Source organism: Syngnathoides biaculeatus, chromosome 14 (genome assembly GCF_019802595.1).
Source record: "Syngnathoides biaculeatus isolate LvHL_M chromosome 14, ASM1980259v1, whole genome shotgun sequence".
In the NCBI taxonomy this organism is placed as follows: Eukaryota; Metazoa; Chordata; class Actinopteri; order Syngnathiformes; family Syngnathidae; genus Syngnathoides; species Syngnathoides biaculeatus.
In genome coordinates this window covers 28632319-28645905 of record NC_084653.1, presented here as the reverse complement: position 1 = coordinate 28645905, position 13587 = coordinate 28632319, and the positions used below count along the sequence as shown (strand labels likewise).

The 13587-nt window shown below is 49.6% G+C and overlaps 2 protein-coding genes across 3 annotated transcripts; both read right to left on the bottom strand.

Annotated features, from left to right (window-relative positions):
• Nucleotides 1-1815: 1815 nt before the first annotated feature.
• On the bottom strand, nucleotides 1816-7789 carry LOC133512474 (hyaluronidase-5-like). Of its 2 annotated transcripts, XM_061842159.1 has the most exons (6): nucleotides 7478-7789; nucleotides 6071-6263; nucleotides 3826-4480; nucleotides 3434-3703; nucleotides 3260-3349; nucleotides 1816-2554 (listed from the first exon to the last, which is right to left on the bottom strand). In XM_061842159.1, exons 3-6 carry the CDS (start codon nucleotides 4471-4473, stop codon nucleotides 2117-2119), a joined length of 1446 nt encoding a protein of 481 aa, XP_061698143.1. In that variant the 5' UTR covers nucleotides 4474-4480; nucleotides 6071-6263; nucleotides 7478-7789; the 3' UTR covers nucleotides 1816-2116. The 2 variants fall into 2 exon arrangements, with proteins under 2 accessions (XP_061698143.1, XP_061698142.1); XM_061842158.1 differs by lacking the exon at nucleotides 6071-6263 and having other exon boundaries at nucleotides 7478-7786.
• Nucleotides 7790-8004: 215 nt separating this feature from the next.
• Nucleotides 8005-13291, bottom strand: LOC133512557 (hyaluronidase PH-20-like). The gene is made up of 4 exons (XM_061842295.1): nucleotides 13115-13291; nucleotides 11840-12574; nucleotides 11167-11256; nucleotides 8005-9023 (listed from the first exon to the last, which is right to left on the bottom strand). Exons 1-4 carry the CDS (start codon nucleotides 13289-13291, stop codon nucleotides 8694-8696), a joined length of 1332 nt encoding a protein of 443 aa, XP_061698279.1. The 3' UTR covers nucleotides 8005-8693.
• Nucleotides 13292-13587: the final 296 nt, after the last annotated feature.

Below are 13587 nucleotides of genomic sequence, written 5' to 3'. Positions count from 1 at the left end.
ACTGCGTTTGTGTCTTTGTGGACCAGGCTGATAGCCCCGGACTGTTCCAGCAATTAGACGAAACGCTGATGTCCTCGTAGGGCGGTGGGTGGCGGCGGCCTGAGGGAGGCCCCACGTGTGTCCCTCATTTTGCATTTGAGCGGCAAGCATCACAATTCCTCCATCTCCGGTCACATGACATCGAGATAATTGGGCTGTTTTCGCCCTACATCCGGTGTGCTAATTGTGAATTTGTTCCGACAAATCCATTTTTCCCATCTGACTTTTGGAATTGCATCAGTACCCACAAGCTGGCGTCAGGTCCTCGTAGCTGTCGTGTGTTCCTGTCCCGTGTTCTCATCGTGGAGCGCAATCTCCAAAGCAAATGTAATCTTGTGTTGAGAGCGCTGCCCCGCCCCTCCCCCAGTGCAGCATTGAGACCTGAAAGACTTTTCGGGGATAATTAGGAGAAATATTCTTGATGGTCTAATTTGCACATGAAAGGTTTGGAGGAACAATGCTCGCCAGTGTATCTGCTTGCACGGCTCTCGTTAGCGTCGGGATTTCTGATTGCGTCGCCCTGTCCTGCGTGAAAAAAGGGGGGGGGGTGTTGCAGGGAGTGTGTGTGTGTGGAAGGGGTAAGGGTCACTTTGGGCAGCCGGTGACCTAAAAAGCTTCCTGAGGACAATGAACCTCTTCGGACCCCCCCCAGCTAACCTCGATTTCGCCAAAACTGTTGACACGCATTAGCTTGGCACAGCTGCTTTTTGTCGTTCAACTACAGGAAACCCTCTTTACAAAATTGTCGGTTGGAAGATCGTTCCAAGGAGAAGCTCCCTTTCCCTCACACGCAAAATCTGGACTGTTGTGCTCATGTACGCTGAATACTGCATACAGTATAAATATGAAAAGCCAAGCAGGAGTCCATCGAGTATCGGTTACAATTTCATCCCCATATGACTAAACAATGACTGTGCCTGTTTCACCGCCGAGTCCATTCATACAGAACAAAAACACTTTTTGTTTTGTTTTTTTTTTTAGCTAAACTTCGTGTCCAATGTTTGACAGAAAAGTGATGAGTGTTAAGAGCTACCTCTGGCTCTCCCTAGTGGACGAAAACCTCTACAGCAGCTTCAGTTTGTGCTATCGGCACAACCTTGCAACTTCTCCAGTTGCGTTGTTGGCTGTAAGGTGTTTTTTTATACCCCCCCCCCCCACACACACACACACAAAATGCGGAAAGCAAATTTCCATGCAGTGTGACGCACGGACTTTTTTTGAGGTCACCATGAATTTGGACTTGGGTGCTGATATGTGCATCTCTGTCTCCCCCTGGAGGATTAAAACTTTCAACGCAGGAATTCAGTGCAACTCCAAACGAAGCCACCGACAGTTGCAGAACGTTAAGTGTCAGCTGCTTTTTAACATGAACTGGACTTGTCCCCCCATAGGAGGCAACATAAATTTCTAGGTGACTTTAAAGGGAGAGTCGGCCCGTCATCTCCAAACCGTCTGTTATTCAGTTTTGTCGCAAAAACCAAGCTTCGGGCGGATGGACAGACTTGGGCCATTAGTCTGGAACTTTCTACCGAAGGCTAATTCTGTTGTGCAACAGTTCAGTGTAGAATAAGCAAAAAAAAAAAAAAAAATTAAAACTAGCTTTTCAAATTGGGGGTTGGGGTTAGCAGTCACTTTCGTTTTTAAGTTCCAGCCAGCAGATGGTGCTAATTTTACTAGCGACCACAAGCCCACACCGTCCACTGAATGCGAGTTTGGGGATCCACTGCCTTAGCAAATACTTTTACTCATTGACGTTTCACATTAACTGCAACAAGATCAGGTACAACAACTTTATTAAACATTCGGGACATTACAGTCGAGAACTTTCATTCTCACAATTACAAACACAGCCACTTCACAACATTTTTGACCAGCAATAAGAGGGCGAAAAAAAATAAATAAAAAATAAAAAAAGCACAATGTAAGAATCACACATTAAGATTAAATAAACGCAAATTAAATAGCGGCACTAGAAAACTGTCCAAATGTGAACTAGCCAACAATAAAACAAGTTTGAATACGACAGCCGCAGAGGAAGTTGATTCACCGTCAGAGTGAGAAGCAAACAAGAACGACTTCATCCCAACGGAGCTCCGAGCAGACTCGCGCCAGCGGCCATCAGCAGGAAGTGAGAAGCCGCCAGCGGGCGGCACCCGCTCGAGCGACTCCCGGCGTAGAAGGCCTCGTCCCGGACGGCGTTGAGCGTCTCCGCCGAGCGGCACGGCGACTCGTCGTAACACATGCAGTTGAAATGGCGGTCGAACAGGTCCACGTCATCCCGGGACGGGCCGCCGCCGCCGCCGCTCACGGTTAGCGGGCCGCGGCGACCGCGGCGCTCGATGCGGTAGCGTCGCGGGTCCAGGTGGAGGAAGACGTCGTGGTCCCAACGCTTGCGCACGCAACGGCCGCGACTCTGGCAGAGCGCCGCGCTGCACAGCCTGCTGGCCGTGGAGACGTTAAGGATATACGGATTCATCACGTCCTCCAGGTGGCGCCGAGCGTGGAAACACGAGTCCTGTTGGGAAAAAGGCAGTCGACGTAAGTGAACGGCTGGTATTGCCCTCCTGTTTCTTGCCAGCTTTTGTGTCCGCCAAGCAGCCCGACTGAGCATCCCTTCATTGCCATTGACGGCTTGAGACGTCAAATAGCGCCATTAACTGGGAAGGAAGGCTGGCATTGAACGAGCCCCAAATGCCCCCTCCGCCGGGAACAGGTCACTACTTTCAAATGGTGCAGTGACCTGCAAAAGACAAAATCATGTCGTTTTCTTGCCCACACTGCCTGCCCCTTCCCAACCAAGGACAACAAATGCTAAACTGTGATCCTTTGGTACGTTAAGAGTGAATTTTTCTCAGATCAGTTTGCTTATCTGAAATCCTCCCCACGCAACGATTGTGTGTAGAGATCACATAAACCGAAAACCTCTGTCGCTTGACCGCCTCGTCCTCTGCTCAATGTTTTAAGATGCTAGCCTGTATTGAAAAGCTTTCGGATCTTTTCTTGCTTTCCTGCCCGCACTTGTATTTGCAGACATCTAAAAGGTCTTCCAGGAACTCTTTGTGGTGAAATGTGCATCCGGTGGTATGCTAATTGCTTTGCAAAGAGTTGTAAAATCTATGCGCCACACCTGTTGCCTGCGGAGTTTTACCCCAACGTCTGACCTCAATCCAGCAGATTTAGTTTTTGTCGAAGTACCAGGTGGAGCGTCGTGATTTTGTACCTCGCTATCTGTCACGTTCATGTCACCCCAGGAAACTACGCCGGCAGCACCGAGCGCGGCCGCCTCGCCGATGGTGCTGACCAGGTCCATCTGCAAAAATCAACCAAATCAATCAATCAAGACGGGAGCAGCAAGTGACACTCGTCTCTCCCCCCCCCCCCCAGCCGTCCTCACCTCTGACAAGTATTGGTCCGTGCTGTCCTTATAGACCGGCCGGATGTAGGCGTAGACGGGGACGGAGTACGAGCTGTTGGCGAGCGTCGACACCCTGGCGGCTTCTACCAGACGATGGCGCACGAAGCGTCGCGCTTGGGTCGAGTCCCGCAGCGCCACCTCCAGGTAGATTGACGGGTAGAGCGCGGTGGACTCACCCCAGAGCCACAACAGCTCGTCGTTGCGCTCCTTCTCGATATCCGGACACTCGCCCGTGAACTGGTCCATATCCTGGTGGCGACATCACACAACTTACAAGGTGCATTCGATTTGTCGATCTGCTAACCCGAGGCCTTAAATATGCGTCATCGCTTCCAGATCAGAGGCGGTCAGTCACATTCTGCCATACACACCTGGTTGTAGTCGTAGTTGTAACAGTCGGGGTACAGGTAGTAGCCCCACAGCCGTTTGGGCCTCAACCGCTTCCCGATGAGTAGCGAGCGCAGGAAGTAGCGTTTGGCGGCGCGCTCAAACAGGATCTTGGCGCGGTCCTCCGCCTCATCGTCCGACAAGCCGGGGTTCCGAGTCTTCACCCTCTCGACGGAGATCTGCCGGTAGATGTCTTTGCTGCCCCAGTTGCGGATCCACTGCGGGCGCCACTCCTCCAGGTCCAGCACGGCCAGGCCCGGGCGGTCGACGGGGATGTAGAACTCGATGTCGTCCTCTGCCAGCTCACGGTGCTCCTTGAGGTCCACCAGCTGGGGCAGGCCCTCGTCCACGAACTCGCCCGTGTCCTCGTCCACGTACGGCACGATCCCGAAGCGGTCGGTGTAGAAGATGGAGACGCTCTGGTTGGTGGCCGACTTGAGCGTGCTGCTCACCAGGTGGAAGTGCGACAGGTCCAGCGGGAGGCCGAAGCGACTCTCGCACAACTCTGTGGGCGCGTTCCACAGGAACAGGAACGGGTGGTCCGACTCGATGGGCGGGGACGTCCACGGGGCAGCCCGGGCGGAGCCCAGAAACAGGAAGTAAAACACCAGGCAGGCCGCGTTCTGCGTCATTGCGGGGCTGCGGGAAAAATAAAAACGTCCGTTTTGGAAAGTAAACCCGATTCCGGTTGCGTGAGCTTCTGATCTTTTGCGCCAATGTTGGACTGAATGAGGTGCGAGTGGACGGGTTTGGGTTTTGCCCACAGGCAAACTCGTGCTAGTACTCATCCTGTCATGTAGTAGGCAAAAAAATAGGCCCGACTCGCAAGCTGCAGCGAAAACTCAAAACATTACTGCCGCGTCATCAACTTCAATGACGCATCCGAGCGAGTCCACAAGCAAAAACTCGTACTGTCGCTTTTGCGGCCGGGCTCGGTTTTCAACTCCATTGAGTCTTTTCCCGATGATTCAGAGACTCGTCATTGCAACGGCGCTGGCGACCATTCAGTTCTTGACTTTAAAGAGTCGCCGTCCGTTCATCGTTCGGCCCAAATGAGCTATCTGACGTCACGTTTACAGTACCAGTTTTTTTTGTTTTCAAACATGCAACGAAAAAAAAAAAAAAAAACCTGACTCGGCACTTTTTGCAGTACATGTCAGAACGTGGAGAGTTGACAAACATTTTCACATCCTTTGCGCCTCAGGCTGTTTTTCCTCAATGAGCTGAAAATCTTAATTGGTATAATTTGCGCCCTGCAAACGTAGACATGAAAAGCCAAAGTGATTAAAAATAAATCAATCAGATCAGTATTGGCTGCACTTTGGAGTCAAAAGTTGCAAATCTCAGTGCAGTATTTGTTTTCGTCGCAGCATAAAATTAACTGCAGTGTTCTAAAACGACGGGATTCTTATTTTTAAAAACATGATTTCTGTTATTGTAAATGTTTGGCTCACTAATATTGAGAAAGTTTCCCAGAGGAAAATGTTGTGGTTGCGTTTTCTTGATCTCGCACTTTGATCATGGCCTTCATTTAAAATGTCCTTTTTTTTGTGAATTTTCGTAGGAGTCATTTTATTTTGAAACTGACTCTTGCCAGTCACGTTGACCAAAGAAAATAAAGTCCCATTCATTTTCACTTTTTTTTTAATAGTCAAAACGCTGTGGTCGTGTTAAAATTGTCCAATTGATCAACATTCCATTTCACTTTGGCATGATTAATATAGTAGATAAGTTGTTTTTTTTTTCCCCCTCTCTGGGGCCATCGCTGAACTTTGAAAGGTGGCCGGATGTTACTGCCGGGAAACTTGAAAGGAAATCCTTTACTTTTTCATTTTAGCCTCTTGGGAACGCAAAGGTTGCACGTAGTTATGTGTTCACGTAAATATGCTGACAATTTTTGGTACCGACGTCGTTAGTTTTGATGAACGCCTGCTTTTCATTTCTACGAGCTGTCGAATACATTTCTCCTTATTGTCGCTGGAGATGCACAATTTTAATTCATTCTTCAAACGTCGCTCTCGCAGAGAGAAAAAAAAAAACAACAAAAAAAACAAACCAAAGAGTCCGGTATGAATTTTACAATCGCAACCTTAGAAAAAGTCCCCAATCTTGACAGGTCGGGGGAGTTTACGAGGTCAACGACCCCCCCAACCGCGGCAGATTCGCGAGCCTCCTAAAGCGCCACCGCTTGAGTCAGCTTCAGTTGCGAGAAACTAGGACATCACCAACCTTTTTTGTTTTGTTTCCAGGGAGGCACCTGCGCGAAGGAGCGTTCCTCGATCGATGTCGACAAAGAGGAGCCCCCCCCACCCCCCGGCCAGGACAAGACAGGTGCGGACGCACCGACGAGTTTGTCCCGACAAGCCAGGAATGTTGCGAAACGTCAAGATTGGTCAATGCCGCCGAGGAGCAGGAAGTCCACCTGAATTCGCGAGTCGGGAAAGGAAGGGGGTACGTTGCACAGACCACATTTGAACCAAAGCAGCCGCATCCCCCAATTAAAGAGAGAATTCAAGCAATTTAACTTCCGTTTGTGGGAACCGAGGGGAAACAAACGTGAAACGTGTTCCTTTTCTTTCAAGTATTGGAAAAAATAGTCTGCAATCTTGATGGATTCAAAGTTTCTGCACTCTCGATTGTGGAAGACATTTCACTTTTACCACACAATTAAATTAGACTCATAAGAGACGCTCCATATCAATCATTCCATTTAACTGCACCTAAAAACGGAATTTTAATTATAATCAAGTAATTAAATAAAAGGAGCGTCTGTTCCATATTTGTTGTAACTCCCTACTTGTTCAAAAACATGTCAAAAGAAATGGCTCACATTTGTAAGTGACAAAAATGCCACCATTTTTATGTCATTGTAGTTAAACAATGGTTTAGTAAAATTGTTGCATGTCAACTTCATTCGTTCATTTTTTGGGGGATGCAAAAATGAATGCATTTACCCCGTTAGGGTAAAATGATTGGACAACTTCTAAAGTGTGCGAAGCCAAAATCAAACATTGAGCCATTATGATGGGGGGGGGGGGGGGTGACGTCGACCCCAAATGGGAGCGTTTTCCATTGAGAGTATTTCCACTTTTCAGGGATTTTTTTTTTTTTTGGCACTCAAAGTCATTTTAATCAGGTGAAGCGCATTTAGTAACCTTATGTACAGAATGAAATTTCCACAAATTTGCATTACTCGAGTCCAGATTTCATGAAATAACATTTATTGAATAATGTTGTCAAAGTTTTATATGGTAAATTTTTGCACTTTAATATTTGGGGGGTTTTTATTTATGTTATCGACCAACGAGTTTAAGTGTCTAAAGTGCAAATTTTTGTTTCTAAAAAATAATGGATGTAAAATCTCGGTGGGTCCCGGGCTGAATGATTTTTTTTTTTTTAGGGGCTTTGTCCAATTGTGCGCAAATTTCATAAATTTGAAAGGGTTCAATTCCCAAACACTTCACATTCTAGTCAGCAAACGTGAGGATGACGATCAACACCATCCTCGTTTCCCAATTGTGAAGTTTTGGGTTGCGTCGTAATCCTCCAATCAAAGACAACCACGCACTTTATGGAATTACTGTCCGAATTCAACATTGTCCAATATTCAGCCAGCGACACAAGCGACTTTCTCACCGCCGTCGACCGTGCGCGAAGTCTTCTCTTGTCCCGTCCCGTCCCGTCCCGTCCTGTCCTTGTCCGCCTGACTGACTGACTGACTGATGAGTACTACGAAGCGCTTCCAACTAGTGAAGCTTTGTGACGCAACCTCGTGGCGTCATCATCGCTCAAAAAGATCAAAATGCAAGCGAGCGAGCGAGCGAGCATCAGTGTGTTCTTTGGCCCCCCCAAATAAATAACTAAATAAAACCCCAACGTAAAAAACCAAAAAGTGCTTTCGCTGCGTCTTTCGGAATTGCTCTTTTGTGAGCGGTGTGCGTGCGCGTGGCCAGATGGGAAGCAGGTGGGCCCTGCCCATTGGCGGGCTCTGTCTGATTGCCGCCACTGGATTGGTCAGAGGACGGGACGATCCAAATGGCCCATTTTGTTGTTGTTTTTCTCCTTTTTTCCTTTCTTTTCCCGAGAAATTTTCTCTCCCAAATCATTAAATTGGCCAAAATTGCCCTTTGTGCCTTTTTGTGCGTGGGCTCGACACCCGAAAAACAAACTTTTTGACAACATTTGTCTCTTTTTAATGCAAAGGAACACCAAATGAAGACAACACAGGCTTTTTCATAATAATATTAGAGTACAGTGGTACCTTGCCTGGCGAGTCTAATTCCGTGGCTAAACGTGTAACTCAATTTACGCATAAATCAAATCCATTTTCCCATTGCCCACTAAAGAAAAGTCACAATTCTTTATTCCATGTTCAAAATCCCCCCCCCCAAAAAAAAAAAACCAAAACAAAAAAAAACAAAAAAAAAAAAACCAACACTGTAGGAAACACAACAGAATGGCAAGAAATAATTTGAAGTCCCACCGCCGAAGAGGCAGCAAATCGGCAAAAACGACAATGTTTAAAATGACCTGGTAATCCCGCAAGATGGCAGCAAATGTAAATAAAACTTTTTGAACCCACATCAAAATTGTTCCCTGTCAGGCAGAATGAAGCTCCTCAATTAACTTTGTACGTGTTGGTGTGGCAAAGTCCCGCTGGAAAAAAGGGTCACATCGGGGGTCGGAGTCCGAGTCCGAGTCCACCCTTTGCAAATGTTCTCATTTTGCCTTTGCCTTTGTTTGACTGTTTGTCGCGTTGGACGAACGGCGACTGCGGCTCTCCTTGGTCATCGCGCTGAGAATTGGACTCAACGGTACCACTGTACCCTAAATTGCTCTCCCGGGCGCCCCCTCACACCCTGATGACCTGGACGGCGACGGGCGGCGTGAGCCGCGGCTCGCAGCCTTGTCCGACGTAGCACTGGCACGTGAACTCCCGGGCCCAGGCGTCCAGGTTTCGGGCGGACGGGAGGCCCACCGCCACGTACTTCCCGTCGGCTCGCAGGATGCCGAAGCGCCCGGCGTCCAGGTGGAGGTAGGCGGACGAGTTGAAGTTCCGCCGGACGCAGCGGCCGCGCCCCTGGCACAGGGTCCGGCTGCACAACGTGGCCGCGGCCGTCACGTTGGCGAGGTACGGGTTGAGCGTGGCTGTCATGTAGTCCGAAAGCGCCTGGCAGGATACCTGGAGGGGGGGTCAGACACAGAAGACTCCCAGAAGGTGGTTCTCATTTGAGTTTTGCAGAGCGGTGGCCACGTCTGCCTCGCCCAAATTCACGTTGGACTCTTTGGAATTTGGGCCCGCTTTGGGTTCTTGTTGCTGAGGGATTTCGTTGCTTTTTCACACAAGGCCAGTTGAAATCAAATCCCGATTTAAAACACACGTTATTATTTAATTGGGTTCACTCGGTCTGCTATTTCAATTTGTTTCTGCGATCGTAAGCATTCCTGTGTGTGTGTGGGGGGGGGGGGACAAAGAAGAGGACACAAATACATTTTTCACAGGATTCTTACGTCAAACGTGCATTTGGCTAGTCGCTGGCAGGCATCTAAAGCGCTTGTGCCCCTCCAAAGTGGTTTCTTCTTTCTTCTTTTTTTCCTTTGGGCTTGTCCCGTTAGGGGTCGCCACAGATGCGTCATCTTCGCCTAGCTCGTGCATCGCTGTCCACTGTCCTCAACATCCTTCCACCTTTTCTTTGGTCTTCCTGTCTTTCGCTCTTTTGCCTGGCAGCTCTCTCGCCTCTGAACACGTCCAAACGAAGTTGAAGTCCGCTCTGTAGTCTCCAAAGCATCCAACTTTGGCTGTCCCTCCCTCTAATGAGCTCATTTCTAACCCTTGTCCAAGCCTCGGCATCTTCATTTCTGCCACCTCCAGTTCCGCTTCCCGTTGTTTGGTCTCTAATCTGTCCGTGCCTCCATCTTTTCAGTTGTTCCTCCGCCTGCTCCCCGCTTTCACCCCAGATCACGATATCATCTGCGAACCGGTTTCCGTTGCCATATCGCCGGTCAAACAAAGCCGGTGAATTCCGTCGAGACGAACCGGAAAAATGTCTCCTAGAACGACACCAAGAGTTTTGTCCCGTACCGATAAACATTTAGAAGGTGATAATAAATGAAAGCTACGTGGAAAATTGAGAGGCACCCGGCAGAGAGGATCCATATTTCATGCCGAAGTCGATGTTTTCACCGATCAGAAATGTGAGTGTTAATTGGCTTCCCCTTATTTTGGCCAAGTGGTGAAGAAGTCGTCCAGATTTACACACAAGAGTTTGAAAGCGACTAAAAGTCTGGACGCAATCAGGTATGAATCCCGCATAGCGATTTTTCTCAATATTTCAATAAATGACCCCTGGTTTTACACATTCATTCACGATGATTGAAAAAAAAAAAAAGACGGAGTCGGCTTCTTCGTACACGGAAGCGTGTTGCCGCCACACGTTAACTCCGTAAACCTCTCTGTGACAGACGCTTTTTTTTTTTTTAATATGCATTTTTCTCAAATGAGCCAACTTGACGTTATAAATAGTTTTTGATCATTCAAGGTTGAAAAGATAATTCCTACCTAAAATGAAATGATGGCTACACAGACGTGTGCGTATTTTGGTTGGGCAGCATCCATCCTGTTTAGTAAGTTTCTTTCGGCTTGTCCCTTTCGGGGTCGCCACAGCGTGTCATCTCAGATGAACGCACATATGTTTGGCACAATTTTTACGCCAGATGCCCTTCCTGACGCAACCCTTCTCAGGGAGTGGAGGCCCCAGTGGGATACGAACCCACAACCCCTGGTTTATCAAACCAGTGCTCTAACCACTGAGCTACAGCATCCATCCTGTTTCATTGCCAAAATCCATCCATCTTTTCCGTTCTTTTCATCAGATATTCTTTAGAACGATCTCTTTGAAGATCTGTCTGGTCTTTTGTGACAACCGGCAGCACAAAAGGTCTCGGGCATCGTGAAAAATCTTCTCCGGTTCAGCGACTCCCGCACCACGCACCACGGCTTTGTTTGAGCGGCATTATGTCGCCGTAAAAACGACGAGGTCACGCGCACGATATCTATAGACATAAACAAAACGAGAAAGCGGCAAGCGGTGAGCATAAAGGGGCTGCAGGAAGCTTGGAGCCGAGATTTGAACGCTGAACTTGGCAGCTTTGAGGCACACGTGCTGACCGTGACGCGAGCTCCTTTTTCTTCAAGCCTATCCTCACAAATGTAACCCAAAGAACACGGCGACATATCAAGTGCTTGACTTTGTGTCGTCTGGTTTATTTTCTTCTAAAAGATTATTTGGAGATTGATGGTGTGGGTTGCTAGTTGCCATGGTTACCTGGTCGTCGTAGTCTCCGCCTCCTCCCCACATGACCACGCCGGCGGCCCCCAGGGCGGCCGACTCGCCCACCGTGCTCACCAGGTCCGCCTGAGAAGTCGGTCACATTCTATTTATTTCTTTTTTTTCAATCCACAAAGTGTGCAGACTTTCACACAGAACCCAGCAAAAGGGGAATGTAAACCGCGACTGTCCACTTTCGCGCGGACACACAATCAAATAATATTCGTCTGCTCTGACGTTAGATGCTTTTAGCACAACCGTCAGAGGTTACGAAGAGTCACACCCCGTCCTGATATTGCAATTTCACACGGTCAACTTCCGATATTTACCTCCGAAGGTGGACAATTGCATCCCCTTCGCCACAGCGGCGACGAAAAAGCTGAAAGCAGGGGAAGATTCCTCCTTCGTGTCACATCAGTGAGATGGTGGGAAAGGCACAACCTCTGCGTCCACTAAGACAAAATGTTGCCTCGAATGGGCAGAAAGGGCCACCTGATACTTCGGACAATAAATTATTGCGTAAATGTGGCACTTTCAGCGGCAGGAAGGGCACACCGAAAACCCGTCACGCGGGGAGAAAGGGCTTTGATGGGCACAAAAGTGTGTGAGCCCACAATCCGGGATCAAAGACGACACGGTGTTGAAAAGGTGTACCGGGAAAGTGACTCACCGGGGTCTCAAAAATCCTCTTCTGGCCTCGGTACAGGGCTCTGGAGTAGACGTAGGTGGGCACGGCGTACGGCCGTCCGGGCAGGGCCGCCGCCCTCAGGGCCTCGCCCACGCGATACCGCACGTACAGAACCGCCTGGGGGGAATCCCGCAGGGCAGGGTGCAGGTAGACAGACGGGAAGAGGGCGGTGCTGCGCTCCCACAACCACATCAGCTCCCGGTTTTGCTCGCGGGCCTCGGCGGAGCATCGCCCCGTGTAGTCGGGCCGGTCCCAGCCGTAGTTGTAGCAGTCGGGGAACAGGTAGAACCCCCAACGGCGGCTCGGACGCTCCGCCACCCCGAGCTCAATGGTCTTCTCCATGAAGTCTCGCCCGGCCCTCTGGAACTGATCGGCGGCTAGCTGAGAAATCTTCCTCAGGGACAAGAACGGGGAGGCTTCCAAGGCGTTAGCGATGGACAGCTTTCGATAGATCCGCTTGGCCCCCCAGTTCTGCGCCCAAAGGGGGCGCCAGGATTCCCAGTCGATGACGACGAGCCCCGGGGATTGGTCGTCAGCTATGTATCGCCGGATTTGACGCCTCGCCTTGAGCAGGTGCGCCGTCAGGTTGCCGTTTTGAGGGACGCCGCCCGCGTGGCGTTTTTGCCTGACCCGGTCAACCTTGGGGTAGAGGCCCAGCCGGTTCTCGTAGAAGATGGTCAGGAACTGGCCCGGAATGGAGGCCGGCGTGGTCACCGCCTGAAAGAAGTCAGAACTGAACCGAGCTTCCACCAGGCAACTAGAAAATCAAATATCTGAATGGTGAAGAATTGGAATAAGGTGGAATGCAGTGTGGTTGGCAAACTTGTTTTGCAGACCCCCCCCCCCTCCCCCCACCTCCCTCCCACTATGGAGATGAAATTATTTTCAGGCCCCCCCACGAAAAAATAAAGCGGACATTTTTTTTCCTGCTAAATTTGAACATCTTTCATCATTTCATTTCATGTCATTTCAGTGGTTGGTGTGGGTTTGTGTGCTCTGTGGTAAGTTGGCTCCATCTGCTGGCTGAAACCTCAGAATGAAAAGTCTTTATCGTCCCTTGTCGTACCGCCCGCCATACCCTAGGGGGCGCGCCCTCCCCTTTGAAAACCACTGCTGAAATGTTGGAGTGGTTTCGAATCAGTCACGTAATCTTGACCAGGGAAGAACTGTAATGTTGTCAATTTTCTATTTGTGATGATGTCGGACTTTGGAGGTGGAGGCGTGTGTGTTGTAAGCGGTGTAGCGCTTCGAGGCTACCTGGAAAGCGGCGGTGTCCAGCGGGATGTCCAGACGCTGACACTCTTCAGTGCGAGCGTTCCACACGGCAAGAAAGGGCCGCTCGGGTATCAGTGGGGGCTCCGTGGGCGGCAGGGTGGCGGCCGTGAGGGTGAATCTCATGATGGCGCAGGACAGGAAGCGCAGGAAGAGTGACATGTTCAGGACTAAGAAAGGAGAGCAACAGTTTTCCCTTGTCCCAAATCCTTGTGTGAAAAGACGTATTGTCTGGAAATGTCGTAACTTTATGGACATGGGTTCCAACCCAGCTTCAACCCAAACCTCCCCATGTTCTGAATGTGTGGTTTTGCCCGGTAAGGTCCGTTACCCGGAGGCAGGGAACCGATCACGTGAATTGGCAGTCAGTCCACGGAGTCAAGTCGGTGAGTTGTTGAAGTCCCAGATGGATCCAGTGACCCTGTCGAGTCGTCTAAGTGACGCGTTCAAATCATCTG

What these genes read in the sequence shown, in the direction of transcription:
- LOC133512474 (XM_061842159.1), bottom strand. Translation starts at nt 4,473, where the DNA reads ATGACGCAGAACGCGGCCTGCCTGGTGTTTTACTTCCTGTTTCTGGGC. An exon ending in ACAACTACGACTACAACCAG is followed by an intron (nt 3,704 to 3,825) that starts GTGTGTATGGCA and finishes TGTCGCCACCAG; the next exon opens with GATATGGACCAGTTCACGGG. An exon ending in CGGACCAATACTTGTCAGAG is followed by an intron (nt 3,350 to 3,433) that starts GTGAGGACGGCT and finishes TGATTTTTGCAG; the next exon opens with ATGGACCTGGTCAGCACCAT.
- LOC133512557 (XM_061842295.1), bottom strand. Translation starts at nt 13,291, where the DNA reads ATGTCACTCTTCCTGCGCTTCCTGTCCTGCGCCATCATGAGATTCACC. An exon ending in TGGACACCGCCGCTTTCCAG is followed by an intron (nt 12,575 to 13,114) that starts GTAGCCTCGAAG and finishes GACTTCTTTCAG; the next exon opens with GCGGTGACCACGCCGGCCTC. An exon ending in GCGGAGACTACGACGACCAG is followed by an intron (nt 9,024 to 11,166) that starts GTAACCATGGCA and finishes CCCCCCCTCCAG; the next exon opens with GTATCCTGCCAGGCGCTTTC.